Source organism: Sorghum bicolor, chromosome 4 (assembly GCF_000003195.3).
Source record: "Sorghum bicolor cultivar BTx623 chromosome 4, Sorghum_bicolor_NCBIv3, whole genome shotgun sequence".
In the NCBI taxonomy this organism is placed as follows: Eukaryota; Viridiplantae; Streptophyta; class Magnoliopsida; order Poales; family Poaceae; genus Sorghum; species Sorghum bicolor.
In genome coordinates, this window is record NC_012873.2 from 62,174,856 (window position 1) to 62,200,401 (window position 25,546).

Sequence of the window (25,546 nt, forward strand, 5' to 3'; positions counted from 1 at the left end):
AGTTTAGCAGTTGAATAACAAAAACAAGTGTATGCCGCAAGCAAATAAAAAGGGCCACACAAACACTGAGGCCCTCCTGCTAGAGTGCTAGTTTCCACTTGCCAGTGGTCGTAGAGTATTTGGGTCAACCAATCCGAGCACCTGAGGTACGGTGGCAAGACAAATCAGTGAGCTAGTTTAATCGAAAAGATAACATATTCTGCAGCTTCTCGTGTGCACTTTCGTATCTATGGACGGCACAGCAGTGCACTGACAGTAGTATAGTGGGCTTTGGGTGTCGTTGAGGGCTTGAGGCGGCTGGCTGGAGCCCAAACGTCGCCTTTGCACACTGATCCTTCGCACTTTGCCAGCCAACAACCATGGATCATGGATGATGGAGTTCTTATATTATTCACCGATGCGTCTCAGAAAATTCCAGAGCCTATCTGGTGGCAATTTAAAACGAAATCTTCTTGAATGTTCTTGCGCGCTCCAATATCGTCGGATGCTTCCTCGCGGACGGGTAAAGCGTGCCCTGATAACGAAGTCGGCCGTGGAAAGGGCGCCGCCGTGGACCGGAGCGGAAGAGGAAGCTTCACCGGCCGGGAGAGGCGGCTGCCGGCTCGGCTGCGTGCGCACATGAGTTGCGTGCTTGGAGTTCTTGGTGTTGCCGCGCGCATTAGCTCGAGTCAATCTCAAATTCTCAACCACTCGTCGGCTCAACTGAGGAGCCGGCGAGGATCGGATGTTGACCCAAGCACTGAGGTTGTGTCAAATCACAGTCACTCCCTGCTGCGCTCGGAATGGAGATGGAGCAAATGGCATGTGGCATTATTGAGGGACAACGGCAGGTGTTCGAATCCATCGCTGCGCCGCCGCGCTGGCAGCTGGCCCGGCCGGACGGGCGGACCCGTGGGCAAGTTGCCGGGAGTCAACGGCCTGTTGCTGGAGCCACTGCTGGCCCGTGGTGCCATTGCACGTCGCGCGGGGAGGGGAGCGAGGAGCGAGCGAGCCAGCGCAGTGAGTGGATCGCGTCCGGGGTCCGGCGATGGCGATTGGCGACCAAACGAGAGTGCAGAACTTTTTTTTTCTTTTTCATTTCAATTCATTTTTAAATAATTGTCCCAGTTAAAGCTTTGCTGAAATATAATAATCTCCATTGGGGAAAACTGATCATGAAACTCCTTATTTCCATTAGCTAGAAATACAGCATCCATAGGGTAGTTCTGAAAGCGTGAAGAAACGTTCAGAAAACCATCTACAAACTACCCTTACCTGCTAGTAATTCCATCTGATTCAGATGAAATAGACAGCAGTCAAACATGACAGAAACTTCACGATAACTAAGAAAAGGAAACTACCTCACCCGATATTCGCTTGAGCTTATCAGCCGAATCTGTCAGTCATTCAACAGTGTAAAGATCGTGACCATTTGAATCCTAAGGGTCATCCTTCTGGTGATCTTCCTCCAACAGTTGCCTTGCCCAGTAGCTTCGCAGCAATTTGCAGTATGGTGTCATCATGCCAACTAAAATGGCGAGGTTGAAATGCCTCCATCTCAAACGTTGAGAGATCCTTCTCTACGCATCATTTTTTCCTCGCAAAAAAAAGAATTGCATTTGGGTGGGGGGGGGGGGGGGGGGGGTTACAGAAGTAGTGCTATATTAAATAACGTACTGTTTATCTACATTAGAAATGGCAACAGGTTAATACGGGTGGAGCAAACACTCACCCACGATAAGACCATAACATTATTATCACACCACCTGTGGGTAAATTTGTTGGAATTAGGTATTCCATCTGAGATAGGGTGGAGCCTCTGCTCGGTGCGGTGGATGTCTTAACAACAAAGGATGAATAACTACGGATAGAAAAGAACTAAGGTTCTATTAATTTGCTCACCAACCAACCAACTGGTTGCATTTACATCCCCTTTAATAGGGAGCTGCCCTCCCTTGTCTCTAGATTACACAAATGCCCTGTGACAATGGCAGAACATGCTAGGAATATTCTTCCACTAGACACATGCCGCCAAGGGTACAATGGTCATCCTACGAGGTTTGATTCTCTCCTAAGATGGGCCAACGTATTTGGGCCACATCCCTCTATCTTCAGGCGGTAGGGACCTCTGTCTGGTCCAACTTGCTTGGGCCTCCGGTAGCTCATCCTCTGCTCGGTTTGCGGAGGTCTTTGGCTCCAACGCGAAGACCCCCGCGTTGGTGGAAACCCATGGAGCCTCTACCTCCAGAGCCTCCATCTTGTATGATCACCCAGAGCCTTTGGCTTAAGATTTTACCTATAGTGATCAGTGAAAACAAGAGATAGATTAAATCATAACTGTGTGTGCCTCGGCTACTCGCTTTCATGAGTCCCAACAAAATTTTTGCACCAATGCCCACATTATAGGTTGTCTACAAGTTTAGTGTATCTAGCGGCGGCGGCGGCGGGTGTGTGAATGATGTGATCAATATATCATCATGATTGCTTTAAAACATACTCCCTCCATCTCAAATTGTAAGTCACAGCAAGAATCTTAGAGAGTCAAAACATTTCAAGTTTGACCAAAATTATAGAAAAATTATAAAGTTTTGTGACATCAAATAGATATACTATGAAAATATAAGTAATGAAGAACATAATGATACTTAGTTGATATCATAAATGTTATTATCCTACCATATAAATTTGGTCAAACTTGAGATGCTTTGACTCTCCAAGATTCTTAGAATGACTTTGGAATGGAGAGAGTATAAAAATTGAAACCAAACAATTATTCATTATCTCTATATTACACATCCTGCTACCAATTAATTATACAAATTCTTGGAGTTGAGTAAAGTTTTAAAACCTAGCTACCAACATTTTGGCAACAAACGCAGGATAACCTGGTCCAACATTTTAGCTACCCTCCCCCATGTGCGATCAGACATCTAAACTCGGTTATGATTCACCTTGGCCTCAACTTGCGAAGATCATTCAACAATTCGAGTTAGGCCCTTTTAGCAACTAGGAACGTGACCACATTTTTCTTATGTTCTAGGAGTAATTACGTTCCTTTGATGTAAAGTCCTTCTAAAAGTATTCTACCACGTTTTGCAATCCATATGTTTTGTCCCTATCATTTCAGGAACCTTCTAAAAGTATACTACCACGCCTCTTGATCCATGTTCATCGCCCCTTTCTTTACCAAGCAGCTAATAGTTAGCTACAAAATTAGTTCTAGTGGATCCATATATCACAATTATTGCATGATAAAATTACTCTTATTGGATCCAAACACTTCAACTAATACCTCAAAATGAACTACCCAGCTAATAATTAAATGCAGTACCCAGCTAACAACATGCTGCTGATAACTAAATGCAGCTAACAATTAGTTGGATGGATGGATCCCAACATGGCCTGAAACGCATTGCATTACATGATAAATAATTGAAAGCAAATTATTCGGAATTACATATGCTTAAGCCAGCTTGAAATTCCTCCTTTTTATATTGAATATCCACGTTTACAGGTCGAGACATTTTTTGTCCAGCTCCATATGAAAACTTGCAATTAGTGGAAGGGCAACAGGCACGTTTGGTTTCCTCGCCAGCGCTTGCCTCAGCCTGTCTAGACAAAATCCAGACTGTTTGGAATTTTGGATTCTTTACCATCTGCCTCGTTTCCGTGCTGTCAAGCTTTTTCCTTGCTTGCTCAGGTGAGCCGATTCGGCCTGCCTCAGCTGGCGAGGGTATCCTTGACCAGCTAGGGTTAAGCGCGGCAAGGGAGTAAGAAAACCAAACACGTCCGACGTCTATGAACATTTGTAATCCAACTAATGGATAATAATTTTCATACTTCTCACCGAGGAAACAGGAGTTACCCTACAGTGCCTGAATTCCTGGAACACGCCCCTACAATGCTTCAACAGATATAGCAACCAAAAAATGTAGGCAGAATCCGTGGAGGAAGGGATTGGAAGACGCCCTCCGCAGCCTGTACCAGGCGTTGTCTCTCATATTGCAACAAATTTCTTGGATTCAGAGGGCACCAGGCGTGTCTCTCATGCTGATATTCAAGCTGTTTCTCATTGTCCTCCTCCCAACTCCCATATTGCCCTTTGTCATCATGGCAACAAATTCCCCATAATCAATGCGCCCATCCTGATTAAGGAACAGAAATAAGGGCAGTCACTGTACATGTTGAAGCAGTAAGTCATATATGCGTTGTGCACAATGCAGAAGTTGTAAACATTTTGATTTACATCTTCATGTCCTTTTACATCATTCAGTAAGCGTTCAGATCATATTTTCCCAGACAAATAATGTATGCTATGCAGTTCAAGTATACTCCCTCTATCCCTTTTTAAGTGTCATTATGGTATTTGTACTGGTCAAACTTTTTAAGTTTGACTAGGTTTGTAGAAAATATTAACAACAATTGTATCACCAAATAAGTTTACTATGAAAATAGATTCAACAATTTATCTAATGATACTAATTATGTAATATAAATATTAATATTTTCTTGTATATTGTGATCAAAGTTCAGTACGTTTGACTGCTCGGGAAGTGAGAAGACAGTTAAAAAGGGACGGAGGGAGTATATATCAGCAAGAAATTCTTGTCCAAGGATGGCTACAAATGCAAGAGTTTCTTGCTTCTATAAAAATACAACCAAATAAGGTTAAATGCATCCTTTATGCGTGGGAAACTAAAATATAAACCCAAACTAATGTAAAGTTAACATAAGAAAACCAATATACTTACATTATCCTGGTCAGCTTCTTTAATCACATCATCAAGAAAAGCAGCTGGCATGTTATGCTCTTTGCACGCTTGTTGAAGCTCATCCACAGTAATGTAACCACTGCCATCTTTGTCAAAATACGAAAATGCTGCAACTAGATGTTCCTCACGCTCCAGTTTATTGAGGTGCAATGTAGCAGCAATGAATTCTATATAATCAATGGTCCCACTGTTGTCTATATCTGCCTAAATGATTCAAATAAAACAAAGGTAACTAATTAACATGTAGTCTACTTCACTCTTTAGGACTAATTCTAAAAATTAACTCTGGGTGGTAATCCGCCCACTGAGATTCATTAAAAAAAGAAACGTTCATTCTAAAATTCGTACTTCCTCCATTCCAAGACACGTTTTGGCTTTTCTAGATACATTAATTCTATTGTGCATCTAGACATAGTGTATATCTAAGTGCATAGAAAAAGCTAGTATGTATCTAGAAAAGCCAAACTGTCTTATAATTTGGAAGAGGGAGTACATGATAACTCACAGCATCCATATGGAGCTTTTGTTGAACTGTAAAGACATGCAAAATCAAAATGGCTTCCATGCACATTGAGTAGTGACATATAAGAAAATTCATCAGACATAAAAGCACTGATATTTAAAGGAAATTTTAGCCATGGAATGCCTGAAACATGAAACTTTTTCTTGTAGCCAAGACATCACACAGTATAACAAAAAGATGAAAATGACATTCTGAAATACATCAGTCAATGCAATAGCTTTCGGTCAAGAGAGATCTTTAATATCCAAAACATTCCCAGCTCTGTTGGAGGGCTTGAACTTAATTGTCTCTTAGTTTCTGTATTAGGCCCCGTTGTTTTTCTTTGGCTGAACTGGTATCCCCAGTCCTGTATCAGATTCTATGCTTTCTTAAAAGCAGAGGTAAAACTCTTTAAAAAAAAGCATTCCCAGCTCTGGCAAATTTAAAGATCACCTTAACACTAAGAAGGCAAGAACAGGATACATGTCAATACCATATTTTCCAATCCAAGAATACTGATATTGTGCGACAAAACCCACTGGCAAAAGCTTAAAGGTAAGGTCATTTTCGTCAACAAACTAAAGCTGTCTCATAGCAGATCCAAAACAAAAAAACTCCTAAGCGATAATTGATATTCAAAAAACTTACCGCCTCCATGAGATCACGAATTTCAGTATCCTTTAATGTGGAACCATACTTTCTCAATCCTTCTTTCAGTTCATCATATGTAATTGCACCGCTATTATCTGTATCCATTGCCATGAACATTTCCTTGAGCCCTGCAATCTCCTCCTCTGAAAGGCTCTCAGCAATTACCTGATCGAATTGGAATAAATGCAAATCCTCTATTAACAGAAAAGTTAATAAAGCTGCTCTAATACAATACAGCAACATGAGGACGATACCAACACATAGCCTTAGGCTGGTAGCAGTTGGTAATCTTAGGTAAAGATGGCAGATGAGTTGCAGATAATGGAACTTAGTTGATTTATATAAATAATTAATCATGTGAAGCAATAATCAAAATTGCATGTAATATAATAGTGGAAAACTAGCCTCCCACAAGACAGTTCCTATAATATAGAATAGAAAAAGGTACGAAGAAACAAAAACTAAGCACATATGCAAATCGCAGGAACTTCACTGTTATGCAGCCAGGCACGATCAAGCATTGTGAAAACCAATGAACCATTGCTATATATATATATATATATATATATATATATATATATATATATATATATATATATATATATATATATATATATATATATATAATCCACCTAAACAAAAAAGCACTTACCTGCAAAGCCATCTTCTTTAACTTATTCATCGCTGAGAACTGTTTGATGCGAGACAGGACAGCTGGATCAAGAGGACGATCAGGAGCGACTCCATGGTCACTAATCCATGGATGACCTGAACACAAGAAAAATGAGTTTCTTATCAGAACAATTGTGCAGATATTAATACTAGGCATTAAAAAAAAGTGGGTGCACAGTCATTGTTCACAGTTTCAAGTGCGTTACTTGTATCTGCACAATAGAAATGTACAGCAGAACAGTATATTAAACTAACCAACGAGATTAGTAAAGAAAAGGGAAGCAAGAAGCTCTGTACAGGTGAAACTAACTAACATAGAACTTCATGTGCTGTTAGGCGCTCTGATGGGATCGGATTCAGCATTCTTCTTATAAGATCCTTCGCACTCTCAGAGATCACAGGCCAGGGATCTGAATCAAAATCAATTACACCTTTCAAAACAGCATCGAAAATTCCTTGCTGTGTCTCTGCAATGAGTACATTTAGAAAATCAGTCTAGAAGAGGAAAAGATCTGTGCATTAAAAACTGACTTTGGATCTTTGGTAATCAAGGGTCAATAGAATGCTATAATATCTCGTGTAAAATATTATGGACTTTGAACAGCAAACATTTTACTAAAAATAGGAAGAAAACAAAGATGAAGCTGTACCTGCCCAAAATGGCGGTACACCACTTAGCAGTATGTAAAGAATCACTCCAGCTGTCCACACATCAGCTTCTGGTCCATATCGTTTGCGCAGCACTTCTGGAGCTACATAGTAAGGGCTTCCCACAACATCGGTAAATATTTGACCTAAAATAAATAAACAACAAAGGGAAACATGGTTTACGATCTGCACCAAGCAGCATTGAACATAAACTTCAATATCCTAATCAAATGAATGCATTTGCACACGAGAACAAGGGAAAGAGGGTTTTAATAGATAGTAGAATAACGTTTCAAGTAAGCAAATGAGTGCCAATTTGAATGACATCAAATCTTGCCTTCAGCAATAGAAAAATAGTCGAAATACTTTGTCAGTAATTTCAGTGACGTTATCTAGAATAATGTTTTGCCAGTAATGTTTTCCCCTTTCAATGCTATCTTGAATAATGTTTTGCAAGTTCTCTCAGTAACATATAATTGTCATGATTCTTTTGGAACCGTAAAATGAAAGTGACCACAATCGCAAATCACTACATAACGAAGCAAATGTAAAAGTGTTCAGCACACACTAACGATTGCAGTGCATAATAAATCATTCTACAGAGTTGCAGTGACATTAACTCTTGAAAATTGCATGGAAACAAACTTTGGGCGCAGCATTTCCTTCAATAGTAGTATAATTCCAAGATGAAACCTCCCCGATTCTTGACAGCCAACGTTACTAAGTCATTTTGTGTTTCACTTTTAACTCATAGGTTTTCTGTTCCTCTCTCCTCATATCATTGTACAGGGACTTCCTTGTCTCATTGTAATTATACATCACTTGCAATAAAAGTTCAGGTCGCCTATTGGGCCACCGTAGTTTATTCCTTTTTTTAATTTAAGTCATTTCAATGCCGACTATCGATGTTTCACCAATTATCATCAAGACAAAGCAAGCACAATGAACAGAAGCCCCCCAACGGTGACTCACCAGGCTTGAAGAACACGGAGAGGCCGAAGTCGATGGCCTTGAGCGACATATCGTCATCCTTATTCGCGAGCAAGAAGTTCTCGGGCTTGAGATCCCTGTGCATAACACCGAGCGAGTGGCACGCCTCCACGACCCCAACGATAATGCGCGTGAGGTCCGCCGCCTTGCGCTCGCTGTAATGCCCACGCTGTATGATACGGTCGAATAGCTCCCCGCCCGCGCAGAGCTCCATAACGATGTGGACGTACTGCTGGTCCTCGAACGCGCCCTTGATGGCGACGACGTTCCGGTGGCCGGCCAGGTGGTGCATAATCTGGATCTCGCGGCGCACGTCCTCGACATCCTCCCTGGTGATGAGCTTCCTCTTGGCTATACTCTTGCAGGCGTAGTCCACGCCCGTTGCGAGGTCCGTGCAGAGGTAGGTGGTGCCGAACTGCCCCTGCCCGAGCTTGCGGCCGAGCGCGTAGTGGTCGCGGAGGCTCGGGGTCGGGTGGCCCAGCACGTTGGCCGTGAGCTCGGCGGGGGCCGGCACCCCGCGCCGCATGCCTGGGGCGGGGGGCGGGGCTGAGCCGTCCGCCGCCGCCGCCGCTCTCGCCTCGCCCGGACGCGTGGCTCGCTTCCCGTTCCCGTGCGGCGCTGGCTCATGCTCATCGGCGGCCGCGGTGGCGGCGACGGGTGCGTACCCCGCCGCGTCGCGGCGCTGCGACGGGCTGCCGCGGAAGCTGGCGAAGTACTTGGATCTAAGCGTGACGCCGCACGTGTTGCCCATCACACTCTCGGCGCGGGCGCCGCGGGGAGGCCGATCACTCTCGCTCTCGCATGTACCTCGGCCTCGCTCGGGTTTTAGGGGGAGGAAGTCGCGGCGTGGCGTGGGCACGAGACGCGCGAGCGCGAGCGATGGGGATGGGAAGGGGAGAGCGCCTCGGGTGCGAATTGGAGTCGGGGCTCGGATGTCGGCGCAAGTGGGAGAGGGGAGCGCGGCGAGGCTGGAGCGCGGGCGGGGAGGAGGCGAGGAGGGTTCACGGCGGCTTCGCGGTCAGTCAGTCACGCGGCGAGGAAAGCGAAGCGAAGGCTGCTTTGCTGCGGTCGCGCTGTGTCTTCTCTGGCGCAGTGGCTCCGGTTGGATCGGGAGACTGGAGAGGATATACTATTTGCCATTGTCAGCGCGCTGCTACCACAGCGTACTCCTATGAAAAAAAAATATCCAGTCAAGGAAAACGTTATGGCCGGTTATTTTCGTTGCTGGCATTGGAAACGTTTTGGATTTCCTTTTGTGCTAAGGTTTCCCTCGTTTAGGGAGTGTTTAGTTAGAGTGGTAAAATTTAATAGGTATTATAACATTTTTATTTTATTTAATAATTAATGTCTAATTTTTTTGTCAAATAGAGGTAATTTGGGACGAATTTTTTAGATCCTAATCAAACACCCCCAACGATAATGCATCTAGTTGTTTTATTTATAATAATTAACATGTCATCTTCTTGTCAAATAGAGCATCGTCACCTTTCCAAAATTATTATAAGGACTTGTGAGATCACTAACTTTTTTTATCTAAGTCTACATAGCCTCACAAGGCTAACATCTACCTAGAGTGTTGGTCATGACCTTAGCAGCGGCATGAGAAGGGCAACATGAACTAACTTTGTCATCAGTGAGCAACATGTAGGCGGTGTGGTCCAACTCTCCTGCATCCACGTGTTGCAATGACCAACCTCAACGTCGCACGGGTGCATAGTACTGATAGCTCTCGCACTCGCGAGTAGTATCTGCTCTAAGTAGTAGTTGTTTCCAACATCTCTTCCTCCTTCCTCCCATCGGACAGCTCTAGATCTCGCCGCCGCCGCCGCCAGTACTCGTCGTCCGCTAGCCCCTTCCCTCTCGGCTCCGGCGTCCTCACCGCACCGGGTAGGGAAAGGACCCTCCACCCTCCTGTACATCCTTTAGGAGTCCCGCGATGGGTTCTCTCCAGTGGTCGTCGTCGCTGCTACTGCAGCTCTCGTCGCCCGCCGACGAGGCTCCAAACCAAGGTACGTCTAAATAAAATAAATCTGCTCCTCCGCAGCACGGCTCTCCCCTCCTCCAGCTCCACCTCGTCTACCTCACGTCGCCTCTCAGTTTCGTGCTCCTCCGACCCACATCCACCACAGCTCGCCTTCGCCTCCACCTCTACTTTGCAGCCATCGATCCTGCCGACCCAGATAGCTCCTTATCCGGCGTTGGCACGACGACTTCGTCTCCATCTTGGACCCGACTTGGAGCTTCATCCACTACCTCCGGCGACGGCAACAAATTTACCCTTCGGTTGCTCGACGCACGCTTCCTCACCGGCTCCGTCGCCCCACCTTCAACCGACACTTGGCGCGGCCTTCCATATGGGTGTATGCGCCATCGGCGCCTCTACGGCCCCTCGCTGGCGAATTTGTCGTCGTCAACGTCTCTAACATAGCTGTTGTTTTTATCTGGTCGTTGGACCTTGTCGTAATTCGGTCTTTCTTGGAGGACTTTTTGTGTAAAATGTCTGCTAAATATGGCCTTGTTTAGTTGGCAAAATTTTGGTTTTTTGCTACTGTAGCATTTTCGTTTTTATTTGACAAACATTGTCCAATCACGGAGTAACTAGGCTCAAAAGATTCATCTCACAAATTTTAGGTAAACTGTGTAATTAGTTTTTATTTTTATCTTTATTTAATGCTCCATGCATGTGACCAAAGATTCGATGTGACGGGAAATCTTAAAAATTTTTGCGAACTAAACAAGGCCTATATAATATATGCAGTTGTCAAAAAAAACGTCGACCAAGTGCAAGCACAACACAGTGCAGGGAGGATGGCATTCGCAAATTGCAGTGAGCGGTGTGAGAAGATAATGATTTTGAAAAAAAAAGACACAACTGTAATAGGTGAAGCCATGAAAAAACAGATGATGAAATCATTATATCCAAGAAATCAAGAACACGACCATCTTATCCCTACTTTGGCGCTGTTTGGTTCCACCAACTAAATTTTAGCTTGCTAAAATTATTTTAGCTATTCTTGAGTGACTAATGGAACTAAACTATTTTAGCTCCTTTTAGTCAATGTGTTTAGAACTTTAGCTACTAAAGTGACTAAAATTTAGCTAGCTAAAATTTAGTTGGTGGAACCAAACAGGGCCTTTGTCTCAAAATCAAATGCTACTTGAGTTATAAGGAGGTGTTTGGCACTGCTCCATGAACTCTACTCCATAAACTTCACTGTAAAACAGCTCTACAAAAAACTAATATTTGTGGAATACCTCTTTACATCCTCTTACAACTCCATCTTTTTTTTCTCAAACTGAGTGTATGAAGCTAAAATTATTTAGCTAAAAAATATAGAACGGAGCTAAAAGACGTGGAACACAGCACTCTAAAACATGTCGTAAGTTCACACACCCCATGCTTCATGTCTTCGTGTTGAAGATAAGGGCACTCACAATGCAAACTCTATCATAGAGTCTAAAGTTATTTATTACCTCGAACAATGTGGATTTAGAGTCTAAATATTTTTTTCTACTACTTTTTTCAATAAATATGTTGCTATATCAGCAAAATACTATAAATAATATTTAATTAGGTGTTTTGGACTCTGTGATAGAGTCTTGCGCCCTAATTGAAGTGACTAGTAGGAACGGAGACGTCGGAGCTCAGAAGACCACAGGACCGTGCGCAGACCGCACACGGGTAGTATATGTGCGCCACGTACGCCCCCACGGGCAACGTGCGGCGGCGGGGAATCAGGGCTCCCCGGCTTGCCAGTTGCCACGTGCGTTGGAACCCTTTCTCTCGCTGCCATGCGGTGCCGGACCCATACGGACCCATGCTGACAGTGAAGCTTTGTGCTGCAGCAAGAGCGTTTGTCGTTAATTTTTAGCTGTCTCCGTGGACGTTTTTTAGCTGTTCGAGGCCAACTGCAGCCAGGACATAGCTGTGCGGCTGTGCCTGTGCCTGTCCGCTAGGGCGAGTGAGTGCCAAGTGGAGTGGAAATGATGGGCATAGGGAAAGAGGCGGTGGTGGGTGGCAACAACAGCGGGAGGAAACAGGAAAGTGCCACTACTGGATCGGTGCATGACTTTCGACGGCACACAACGTATGGATGCGATCGTGGAGGAGCTGAAGCTGATGAGCGTCACTGGATCAGATCCGTTTCAACCAAAAGGCCTATCGGCTATCATTGCTTCTCGTGCTGCTTCAGAGCTTTACCGGTCCTCGTAAATGCACAAATTAATAGGCGAGTAGTATATCTTAAGATCCCATCGCAAACTTGAGTCATGAGTCAAACTTTGTCAAGATAAAATTCGACCAAAGTGCAAAAGGCCCATGGCCCATGGGCCGGTCGACTATGGGCCCAAACGAACTTAAACGGGCCCATTCATTCAGCATTTTCGTGATGTTCCCAAAAGTAGTAGTATAGAACTGATCTCCTCCTCTCTCGAAATGAAAAGTTGACCTGAGTTTAAGCTCCACCCACCAGCTTGACGAGCTAAGCTAAATCATGTGATAAGTCGTATCGTGGATTTATTTGGTCACGAGAAGGTTCAGCCGCGCCGCGATTAAGCAACGACGCTGGTTTGGGATGCATGTAGGTAGAGGAAAGAGACATGGATCCATCACCACAAGACACACCCACGCCTCGCCGTAGCACAGGTCCTGAAAAGGCCACCATCCGACAGTCAAAGCTCACAGACAGCTGAAGCGATCGACCATGACTACTAGTAGCTGTGTCAGCTGTGTCAGTTATCGGCGATCAACTTTGAGCAGTGAGCGATGGTGATCTTAAGGAAAGGGAAGCAGATATAGCACGTAACGCATGTGTACAGTCGTAGTAGTACTAGTAGTAGTACGAAACACGGTTCTTGAAGCTTTGTTCATTAAACTTAATTAATCCAAGCTGAGAAATTGAAATGGTGTGGTAGTGCCGTCTGACTCGGATCCACACACGTCACCATTCACCTCGAGACCCACGCACGCGCACACGGCCACCACCTTCGCTCGCCATCATTCTCGCTAGGTGCCTACGGCGGGCGGCGACCGCTCTCGAGGCATAGCGTAGCGATCTCCGTTTCCGGCGATCGAAAAGCGCTAGCGGTAGCGGTAGCGGCTGCCGCCGCGGCCCGCGTGCGTGTGCCTGCCCGACAGACGTTGCGAGCGCTCAGAAAACAGGCCACACGCACACGCGCTCATTGAAAGGCGAGGTTTCTTCGGCGCTGGGCTGCTGGCTGGACCACCACCACGCCTGACGGGGCCGCGGAGGTCGATCGATCGGCATCGCTCACCCAGCTCGATCGGTTCGCTGCGCTTTTCCTTTCGTCCGTGGCCCGCTTTATCACCCAAGGCACGAGGAGCGGAGAGAGGGGCAGCCAGCCAAGGAGAAGGAAGGCCGGCCATGGCTATCTATCGCTAACCCTGCTTATCGCGATCGCCGCGCGGCAGGGCTTGCCTTGCCCTCTTTCCGCGATGCGCGCGCACGCTGCTTGTCTGCTTGCGTTTTGCTCCAAACCGGCGGTCCCAATCGCAAGGTCCATGACTGATGACTCGATCTGGAAGTTAATTTGTTGCGTGCGTGGTTTGGTTGGTTTAGGGCCGTTCATTCTGGCCGCGGTTTTGACTTTTGACAGATGGGTGTTGGTCTGTTGGGTGGTCGACGCTGCGCCGCCGTCCGTCGGGTACCGTTCACCTCTCTCGCGGAGTTCTCGCTGCTGTGATCTCATTCCGTGGGCTCTTTTCTGCACTTTCTTTTCGCGCTTTTTCTGGCCTGATCTGGAGCTCAGAGGGTCGGCGAGGAGCCCTTTTGTTACGGCGTCTTTCTGTGTACACTTCCAGCTATCAATGCGTCATGAGTGATTGAGTGCTTCTGTTCAATGGCAGCGAAGTTTTCGTGTGCGCTTTAGTTTTCCACCGTTCAAAATTCAAATCCTGCAGAAAATAAAATTTCATTCCCTGTCGTATGCATGATTCCACCGAGGGGACAACCAAATCAACCAACCAGTCATTTAATAGTATTTTTCTCTCATAATAAATCGGTAAATAGTATTATATAATTTTTTGGCCAAGCGAATAAGACGGTTAGAGCATCTCCAACAACTTGGTAAAATTCACTTGTCAAATCTTGAGTTATAGCAAGTTGCTAATTTGTTTAGCAAAAGAAAAAAAGATGTGTCTCCAATAAGTTGTTATTCTCACTTGGTAAAAATAGAGGATGACAGATGAGACCCGCTCACTTGGTAAAAGAATATGTGTCTCCAACAAGTTGCGCTCGGGATAGCAACTTGGGATAGCAACTTGACAAATCTCGGCAGTAGAAACCTCTGGATAGCAACTTGAGAAATTTAGCAAGTTGAGATAAGGATTTGTTGGGGGAGGATTTTTATGCTTTTAGCAAATTTGGTAGGATAGCATGTTGAAATACCAAGTTGTTGGAGATGCTCTAAGCTTCAATAGTTGGAGAAGCTTCAATAGTACTATATGATTTTTTGGCCAAGCGATTTTTTATAAGCTGGATGGTTGAATAGTTCAAAATGATCTATAAGATGTACTGTTTGGATCGACTAGAGCTATTTTAGCAACAAGTGTTTTAGTTGATCAAAGCATGGACCTCACTCCGTGTATATAGTATATAACTCCATTTTAAATTAAGAAGAAGAAAAAATAAAATTAGGACACACTCTGTGTATATAGCTATGGTAAGGCCCCCTTTGGATTGCATGAAACAAAAGAAAAAAAATATAGGATTCACATTCCTATAGTTTTTTCCTATGAAAAACAAAAGAAAAAAACGCAGGAAACTTTTCTTTGCGTTTGATTTCATAGGAATTCTATAGAAAAAATATCCAATCAGACCTCATGTTTTGGTTTTATGTGTTTCTCCTACGGTTCATCCAAAGTTCCAAACACAGGGGCGGACGGCACAGGCCGCTACTCAAATTTTGCTTTGTAGTGGTACATGCTTTTTTTTTCACCATGAGTGCCCCCGCACAAATGAATCACAAGGCCATCACACACCACCAAATATAAAATTGACTTGATAATCATATTTAGTGTGTCTCCGGTCATTTTTTTTCTCTAAGTCTGCCCATATCCAAACACCTATTCCTGCAAACTTTCTTTGTTTTTCATTCCTCCATTCTGAATATGCATTTCTATCCCATTTCTGCATTTTTGCTATTTCTTTTTTTTTTCAATCCTGCATGGGCTTGCTTGGTTTGTCACTGCATACTCTGTGCATATAGTACAGTAGTATATGGCTAGGAGTTATTGGTTTGTCACTGCATATTTCCACACCAGACCATATTAAGGTGTCGCCAACAATTGATTTGTGAGGTACGGTTAACAGTACACTTCCAACATCAATGCATCATGAGTACATTTATAGTATACAGGCTTGGCAAATAAAAGGGTTAGGACAAAATTAATAAAATACTTCCTTCAATAAAAAAAGAGTTAGGACAAAAGCATGGTAACCATGTTTATAACAAAGCTTCACCGTTTAGCATGACAAAATTCATGGCCAACGAAACCTGACTGAACCTAAGACGGTAACAAACTATCCATTTATTTGTGCAGCTCGCCAGCTCTGAAGGCGGCAATTGAGATATGGGCATCGAGATGAACAGCAAACACTCGGTGATGCTTGAAATGCATAGACTGGCTTTCATCAAAGAAACTAATCAGAGGTGAAAGTGTACATGACCTAGGCCTTGTTTAGTTCCGAAAAGATTTCGGATTTCGGTACTGTAACACTTTCGTTTGTTTGTGACAAATATTATCCAATTATGGACTAACTAGGATTAAAAGATTCGTTTCGCGATTTCCAGCTAAACTGTGTAATTAGTTTTTGCTTTTGTCTATATTTAATGCTTCATGCATGTGCCGCAAGATTCGATGTGACGGGGAATCTTGAAAATTTTTTGTTTTTTTGGATGAACTAAACAAGGCCCTAATCAGAGCACAGCAAACAATAGCGGCTGAAATAATTCGCATGAGCCATGACCACATAATCCAAACCAGAGAGTCAAAAAGCTCAAATCCCTCTCCAATCCGACGATTCCAATCGCGGTCACAGGTGCGCGCTTTTGCTTTTTCGGTGCACTTTTTTTTTCCGCACTTTTCTTCAGGCTGCCACTCTCGTAAATAACCTCAACCTCAGGGTCGTTCAATCTAAGCGGCTCTATAAATAGATCTGCTGTCCTGATCCGGTGCCCTGCAAAACTCACGGTGAGCCGCCGCCTGTTCCACCTCTCGTCGAAACCAAAAACACCTAGGTCTTCACCCTAATCTCATTGACGATCCGAGCTTCCAAAGTCAAAATCCCCGCGAGCCGATAGTTTCTCTGGTTTTCGTAAACGTGAATTCGAATCATTGCACTAATACGCGGCCGTTTCGGTAAGCTTCTGGGAGAGTTCTCTCTTCCATTCTGCAATTTATCTCGTGCTTCGAGGAGAAGCAATCTGAATATATAAAAAAAGTTGTAGACCTTGCCGGATGTCGTGTTTATTTCTCTTCATTATATATAAGCAAGTGATGGCGGGATCGGCCTTGGAAGTCTAATTTCGTCATGTTACAGGTGTAATTTTGGCAGGAAGGGGCGAATTTGTGGCGCTAATAAGAGGAGAGACCCATCCCATACGGTGCGGCTCTGGGGTTCGGGGAGGAGCGGCGAGGGAGGTGGGAAATGAGGGATGTGGTCGTGGTTGACGAAGATTGCGTCCGCGTGCTTGGGCCCGGTCCGGAGGTGCGCGCGTACGAGGAAGGGTGAGGACGGCGCCAGCGATAATGGCCGCGGCGTCGCCGACGACCTGCTGTGGTCGCGGGACCTCGGGCGCCACGCGGCGGGTGAGTTCTCGTTTGCCGTCGTGCAGGCCAACGAGGCGTTGGAGGACCACAGCCAGGTGGAGACAGGCTCTGCCGCAACATTTGTGGGCGTCTACGACGGCCATGGCGGCGCTGAGGCGGCCCGCTTCATATCTGACCACATCTTCGCACACCTCATCCGTAAGTAGCAGCATCCTTCGGAATAACTCAATTCGATTGTAATAATGATGGTTTTTTCTCTGTAGGTTTCTCATTTTTTTAGTGTGATATTAATGATATTGTATTTCTTACTGCTAATAGCCATCTTTTGCTTGTTAGCTCTGCACACTTATTTCTGTGTTCTGTTTTTTTAAGTGGGCATCTGTTTTTTTTTAAGTGGGCACTTACCAGACCTGAAACATTTTTTTTTAAAAAAAAATGAGCACTTACAAGGGCTCAATCATTTGTTACTTTTGTTTTGGAACATCAATCTGTATGTTTGGAAAATGAGAAATTTGATGAGTGCTGTTTTCCTCAGCGCAATACATCTGGATTACTTCCAACTTATTAAGCATGCTGTTGTTTCATGAGCAGAGCAATGGACAACGCAATACTCTTTCTAGTGACTGAGTGGATTCTGATCATTGGACGAGCTATCAGTATTCGTGGTCCTTTGCAATAGCAGATTAGGTAGATTCTTGTTGTGTTCAGTTGCTCAACTTTATGTTGTGTAATTCTGGCAGATTGACTTCACTTATTGAGGTGCTTCTGAGCACCTGTGGCTACTGTGACCTTTCTTATCCTTTCAAATGGCAAGCTTACTATAACTGATCCAGTTTTTTTCCATTGTGCTATAATAATATCCTCTGCTCTCCTATATTGTAGGACTTGCTCAGGAAAATGGAACAATATCTGAGGATGTTGTTCGGAGTGCGGTTTCTGCTACTGAGGAAGACTTCTTGACACTTGTGCGCAGAACACATTTTATAAAGCCTTTGATTGCTGCGGTTGGATCCTGCTGTCTAGTTGGTGTCATATGGAGAGGGACACTATATGTGGCTAATCTAGGTGATTCCAGGGCTGTAATTGGCTGTCTAGGTAGATCAAACAAGATCATGGCTGAACCACTCACAAGAGATCATAATGCAAGTATGGAGGAGGTCAGGCAGGAACTTATATCCCGTCATCCAGATGATTCTCAAATTGTCGTTCTCAAGCATGGTGTTTGGCGCATCAAGGGCATAATTCAGGTTGGTGATAGTATCTTTCTTAGCCTAAGGAAACGTTAAATATGAATAACTTGCAGCTTTGTCTGTTAGTGACATTTAGGTAATATTTTAGCTTGTTAAAAAGAGAATATCTTGCCAAACTTAGCGATACCCTTTTGATCATGTTTCCTGGGTTTTTTATCCCTATTAGGTTTCAAGGACAATTGGGGATGCTTACTTGAAGAGGCGTGAATTTGCTCTTGATCCCTCTATTACTCGTTTCCGCCTTTCGGAGCCTCTTCGTCGGCCTGTTCTTACAGCAGAGCCATCTATGTGTACAAGGGTGCTTAATCCACAAGATAAATTTATTATTTTTGCATCTGATGGTCTTTGGGAGCAGTTGACAAATCAACAGGCCGTTGAAATTGTCCACAGCAATCCACGAAGAGTATGTCTTCAACATCTAGCTATCAAATGGTTTGTTCTCTTTGTTAGAATTCTAATGCCCCCTAATGCTGATAGGGAATCGCAAAGAGGCTGATAAGGGCAGCACTGAAACAAGCTGCGCGGAAGAGGGAAATGAGGTATAATGACCTGAGGAAAGTTGAAAAGGGAGTTCGCCGCTTCTTCCACGACGACATTACAGTAGTTGTTGTTTACATAGAGCATGGATTACTGCAAGGGAGGGATACTTCTGTGCCAGAACTTTCAGTCCGTGGTTTTGTTGATTCAGTTGGCCCCTCAAGTTTCTCAGGGATAACCGCCATATCATGACTCCACTACTAATTGAGCAGCACAATTTTGATGTACGGCATTCAAGTAGCATTTGACTATCTGTGTGTTATATGCTTTACCCAGGCTTTGCTTTTAGTTCTACCTTCGTTGAGTACTTCAATACGTCATATCACTTTTCAACGTCTGATTTGCTTGAAATAAGAGGCTCATGCTGTTGTGCGATGCTAATAATATTGATGACGTGGGAAATGCTTTGTGCACTAGTGAATGGCTGGAATTTGTTTGCTTGAACATGTTGGATGGAGGGGTTTTGCTGCAACATAGTTTGATTAGAGCATTTCCAGAGCTTTTCTAAATTTCACTCTTTAAATCATCATTTGGAGAGTTATTTACATAAAAATTGCTTTCTATACCTTTTAACAATTCAATAGTTTTCTATATCTCATGCACATTCTATGAAGTCATTCTCGTCTTCTATTTTAAACGGATAATATCCACCAAGTTCAGATTGGATATATCTGATTTTTTTGGACTATCTGTTATCCGCCAGATATTAATAATATCAAATTTGTATTTGATATTCACATAAAAAAATCTGTACTTGAAAAAAAATACTCATATAGTTGATATTCATTTAAGTGTTCATATTCATTTAGTTAAACAGATGGTCGGATAAATATTCGTACGATTTTTACCATAATAGGGATCTTGGGCAAGCCAGGACATAGGCCTTGTTTAGTTCCTAGAAAATTTTGCAAAATTTTTCACATTTCCCGTCACATCGAATCTTTAGATGCATGCATAAATTATTAAATATCGATGAAAATAAAAACTAATTGCACAGTTTGGTCGGAATTGACGAGACGAATCTTTTGAGCCTAGTTAGTTTATAATTGGACAATATTTGTCAAATACAAACGAAAGTGCTACAGTGTCAATTTCTTAAAATTTTTGGGAACTAAACAAGGCCATAGTGAAGTGCATTGCATTTGGTTGGCGTTTTTGCTCTAGCCCTCGATCACATGCGCCATGAGGATCAATCCTTGTGTAGCAAAATGGGTTACCGACGAAACCAACTACGTTGGCGACGGATGGTGTTCGGAAGCGAACATCATCGTTTGTCGGACGCCTAGCCTAATTTTCCGGACTCCTGAATTGGGGCCTATATCTCTGCCGTCCGAAGGCAGCTACCACCTATCCGGCCCACTAAGAACCATGAATTGGGCCTATACATCTGACGTGCGGAAGCAGCCAGCCAGCTACCAGTAATGTGGCGCAAAGCGCAATACAAAGGGTCATCTTGACCCAATTTGTTCTAACATCAAGCAGGATAAAAACGAGTAACAACATTTTTTGCATCACAGCTGCCCAGGTCTCACACCATATCAAGAGGTTCTGTCATGGTAAACGAAAACACCAGATAAAGGGTGCACTCAGTTGCCAACATGACCAAGCTCATAGCTTTAGCAAAAGACATCACCAATAGCATATTTTCATCACGCACCTGCACAAACCCCCAAAAATGTACATTATTTGGAGCAAATATGCATATGTTTATATCAAAAGTAAGATGAAACAAAGAGGGCGTACAACCTTAAACAGCAAATGTAAACTAATCAAATGCATAAACAATTTAACAACTCATTAAAGTCCTTCAGAGGAATAATTTCTATGCTTCCCTATCAGGTGCATCAGAAAAATTCTTTATTTCCATCTGTTTATGTTGGACATGTTAAAAATCAAACAGAAAGACAAGTTACCTTTCTACTCATGCATTCTTCAGCACCATCAAGAGCTTCCACATTGCGGTGATGATTGGAGCCGAGGAGTACCAGGGTGGTGAGGTCCACGCACGGGGCAGGGGCGGCGGTGCTCCGACTGGTAAGGCCGCGTCACGACGCCTCCGACACGCGCCCCAGCCATCTGACACGAGCGTCAGATACAGGGGGTCAGCGCACACCCAGGGTAGAAGCAATCGAACCCCAAGGCCTCCGACACGCGCCCCAGCCATCTGACACCAGCGTCAGATACAGGGGGTCAGCGCACACCCAGGTAGAAGCAATCGAACCCCAAGGTCTTTGGCCATGTTTAGTTCACTCTGAAAATCAAAATCTTTTCAAGATTTCCCGTCACATCAAATCTTACGCCACATGCATAGAGTATTAAATATAGATAAAAATAAAAACTAATTGCACAGTTTAACTGTAAATCACGAGATGAATCTTTTAAGCCTAGTTACTCTATGATTGGATAATGTTTGTCAAATAAAAACGAAAGTGCTACAGTTCCGAAAACTTTTCAGTTTTTGGAACTAAACAAGGCCTTTCTCGTTGTCACCATCACGGCAGCGCGCCTAGCCGGCAGTGAGCAATTCGCCAAATTTGAGCATGGCACGGTGCTCGACTAGGCCCCACGCAGTTGGAGCAGCTAGCTGACTGCCTGAGAGACTGCACAGTGCGAGGAATCGAGCTGTGAAGCTCTGGCCGATGAATTGGGAGAACAGAGCGTGTCATGGCCATGACACGGGAGTCACACGCGCGAACACCGAGCAATTTAAGGGTGGGCGCTCCGACCAGGTGACCAGGCGAGCACGCGGTCGCAGAGGTGAGTGCGAGGAGTGTCGAGAAAGATGGTAGATAAACGACGAAGAACACACAATGAATACATAAAATTTAATGTGGAAAACTCTTTTAATGTGAAGGGTAAAAACCATGGACGGTACCCAACAGACACTTTTCATTATTATTAAGAGTCGATTACAACACCGTATGTATCGTGCCCCCAGCGTCCTCAGGGGGTGCACCCCAATGGGCCACTTCTGCCTCCACTTCGCTCTAGCCTAAGCCTCTGACGACGGGTCTCCGCTTTGTTGTGTCAGAAGTCGGTCTTTATAATGTGCAAAACTTGCTGCAATGCTAAGAAGCAACCAAACCTATATGGCGCCTGACGTTGTTTAGCGGCGGGGCGGCAGTGTGGCGTTGGGTCCATGTTGTGGCTGGGTCTCCGCTTGGGCACAACAATATAGGGGAGACTGACGAGGTAGAGGGTGAACGTACGGCTCCGATCACTCGCGGCAGGATGACAAGCGATGGAAAACAGGATGCAGCTCCATGCACTCCCTGGTCACACGCGCGCGCCTGGTGATCACGCTCAGCAACGGTGGCGAGCACGAAGTTTGACGCAACCCAGAACTCGAGCTCGGACGGTTTGAGGTTCAACCTAAGCCATCGTCCTAATTGAGGCCGACACTACCAACTATAGAAGGAAACTCTCCTCACGATCTTAGGGTGACTAGATGAGGGGATCAAGCGTGGCAAGTATGGAACAATTGTGGGAGATAAATGTCAAAAGGAGTTTCACTAAGGCGGATTTTGTCATTGAAGGACGGACGTCAAATATCGACTCTCATATATTAGCTAAAAGCTCTATAAATTTATTGATATGTAGACATATTTGGTTTTTGGAGCTTCCACATAGAGTTTGTAATTCTTATTTTACCAAATAAATAAAATCAGTGCTCCCTAAAAAAAAGGGTGCCAGACAGCATATATTCTGCTAGGTTCCTTGTAAAGTTCTACAGTAGGACTAGTGTATGATCTAGATATACGTAAAGCAAATATGATGCTTAATTATCGAAACTCTTTTATCTTAAGCATAATAGCCTTGGTTTCCATTAGATGTCTTACTACGACATGGACCATGCAATGCTCAGTTTCGCTACCGACTTCCAGATTCGAACTCCGAAACGCGCACGCCCCTTTGTGCCATGATGAAGTGGATGTGCAACAACAACATCAGCAAATAAAGACATCCGAGATATCGTGGCAAAGGGCCTAAAAAAAGGAAAATATCCTGGCGTGAAAAATGACACGACGCTCGTCGTCGATTTATAGTGGTCCACCGAAGCATTCGGCATTAGCAAAACTGGAGCGGCCGTAGCAGTTGACAGCAACGTCTCGCGGAGAGTTGCTCCCTTCCCAGCCACATGTGCCAGGTAGGGCTGCGCTGCGCACCTGCCCGACGCCGGCCCAACCCGTGCCCTGGCGAGTGCGGCGGAGGCTTCTGGAGCTGGTGTGGACTAGGGGAGGAGAGCCGTCACGCGTCACCGTTTCACAGCTCACTCCACCGCCACCCCGCCCCGCGCGCGCGCCTCACAGCCACAAGCTCGTCCACGGTGGTAGGGCCGCCGCAAAGATCTCCCGCGGCGTCGCGGCGCCCAGCCCAGGTGTCCGCCGGCCAGTGGCGAGGTGGGTGCTTTTTGTTGTTTATTCAGAGGCGACGCCTTCGCCTTGTCGATGAGCAGGGGCCATACGAGACGTGATATACTACGACCTGCTGTAGCCTGCTCCTTTCGTTCCATAAATAAACATAATTTTATTCAGATTCATTGCTAAAATTACATTCATACCTTTTTTTTTTATGTTGCGTCGAAGGAAAGCATATCGCTCTCCAGTTCTCGACGCCGATCGAGCCTGAAGCCAGACTTCGCAAGAAGGTGCAGCAGGCCCGGAGCCGCGCCGGCCCTGCATCGATTTTCTTTCTGTGCAACAACAACACGGCATGCCATGCGTGACGCTTCACGACTGACTAGAAGTGAAGACTAGGAGTTGGACCACAGGTTAATTCTAAAAGTTTGGAAGACGTTTTTGCAAAATAAGCAGAACCACACGGTCGATACTACTCAGAGGAGCCACCGATTTCTGTGGTGCTCACTGAATCGAATGAGTTTTAACAACCCAGATGTGGTAGGTTCAAAAGAACCCGAAGGAGCCTTTGTCATTCATCCTATGCCAATTCATAGGCACATCTATACACTTGCATTTTAGCATTTGTGATACCCTTTTTAAACGAATCAGCCTTTGACATCCCGGTGCAGCAGCAGTACTAGCCGTATACTCTGGTGCTGGTGGGACCTTCTTTTAGGTGTGTGTCGGAGTTTTCTTCTATTTGTTTGATTTACTTTTAATGAAATTCTCATGTTCCAAGTACGTATATCACTACTCTACTCTGGCAAATCCAAAAGGTTTTAGATACTCTGCCATGCATAGTATGTTTGGACCCCTTGCACGCAGATAGAGAAAGGATCTCTTCATCCTAACACTGCACATTAAAGTGATCTGTTAATTGGCCCTGGAAGATCTTTGGGTCCTAACTGATCACGTAGACGGAATTCGATCTCACAGTTGCTTTTGTGTGTTTTGGCATGCCACGCACGAAACGGAAATGCGCCCATGTCATGCTGTATGTCCGATCCCGACTAGGCGACTAGACTACGTCGACAATGGCTGATGCACCACTAGTCAGTAGTCACTAGCTGTAGCTCCAATCGAGTTGGCGTCCATGCCTTGCTTGTGTGGCTCCATTTGAGCCGCTCAAAAGATCTTCCAGGGCAAATCAGCAAATCACTTTCAAGTGCAGCCAGTTAGGCTCAAGGGATCCCATTTTCGTATCCATGCAAGGTATCCGAATATGGCAGAATACCTAAAGTCTTTTGGAGGTGCCAGCCAGTTGCTATGATAATCTTTTGGTGTGTCAATTAGTACGCTGCTGCTGTAACCGTGTAACAGAAAGCCCTGCTAGCTACTGACCTGCTGCTATCTATTTTCTCAGTCTAGTTGTTGCGCTCATTGCTCCATTCTACAAAACTGTATGGATGAATGGAATCGTTCAATGGATATGTTGTAAGCTGTGTATGAGTTTGTCTGTATCATGGTCATATGGACTTACGGAGTTATGGTCGTCGTGGCTGGACAAAAACTTCAGTTGCTATCGTAATCTTTTGGTGTACATCATTAAATTTAAATTTATATGTACGTTGTTTATTTCATTCTATAAGTATGCAAGTAATGCATCATGGTCATGTACTGTATTTTTGTACTTTGACTCCCGAGCTAAATGAGCTAGCTAGCTCGAGCTCAGTAGCGAGGCAAGCCAAGCTATAAGCCTATAGCAAGACGAACTGTATCCAGCCTTAGATGCCACACATACATAGAACGTGAGAATTCCATTGCAAGTAAATAACCGATTCCACAATAGGACAAAACTCACCTGAATAAGCACACGATATACATTACGATGATACTCCTTGTGTTTCTAATGCAGATGTCGTTTTAATTTTTGTTCTACAGGTCACGCTCTTCTAACTAGCTAGTATGACTTAGTTCATAGAAATAATTAGATCAATAATACCAAAATTTATTTCATGGTGGGTTCAAATAACACTATTTTGATGTTGTAATATGATGTACTTCCCTATAATAACTTTGGTAAATGCTATATTTATTTTTACCTTTGAGCACCTTTCATAACAATACTTTGATGTTGTAATATGGATCGAGTAACACAAAAATCCATAGGTCTTTTACTCTGCAAAGTAGAGATTTTTGCTACTCAATATTGTATTTGTTGGTGGACACTTTTCAATTGTGACCATAGGCTCCTAGACATAGTTACTAAATATTTTTAGAAGTAGATGAGCGTGAATTACAGCTATTAAAGGATCAGATAGCAAACCGCTGCCCCTCCCCCTTAGCGTCCCTAATGGGTGACTTGGGGGCGCTCGCCGACACCGCTCCAGGGCTGCCCCTTTCGCCTCCTCTCT

General features: G+C 44.4%; 2 protein-coding genes across 2 annotated transcripts; one reads left to right on the forward strand and one right to left on the reverse strand.

Moving 5' to 3' along the window:
- LOC8076020 (calcium-dependent protein kinase 5) lies at positions 3,397-9,318 on the reverse strand. The gene is made up of 7 exons (XM_002454420.2): positions 8,197-9,318; positions 7,227-7,370; positions 6,891-7,043; positions 6,557-6,672; positions 5,902-6,069; positions 4,731-4,955; positions 3,397-4,124 (listed from the first exon to the last, which is right to left on the reverse strand). The coding sequence occupies exons 1-7, from the start codon at positions 8,963-8,965 to the stop codon at positions 4,002-4,004; spliced, it is 1,698 nt and encodes a 565-aa protein (XP_002454465.2). The 5' UTR covers positions 8,966-9,318; the 3' UTR covers positions 3,397-4,001.
- LOC110434471 (probable protein phosphatase 2C 25) lies at positions 16,413-19,194 on the forward strand. The gene is made up of 5 exons (XM_021458569.1): positions 16,413-16,594; positions 16,776-17,203; positions 17,888-18,252; positions 18,422-18,658; positions 18,733-19,194. The coding sequence occupies exons 2-5, from the start codon at positions 16,891-16,893 to the stop codon at positions 18,982-18,984; spliced, it is 1,167 nt and encodes a 388-aa protein (XP_021314244.1). The 5' UTR covers positions 16,413-16,594; positions 16,776-16,890; the 3' UTR covers positions 18,985-19,194.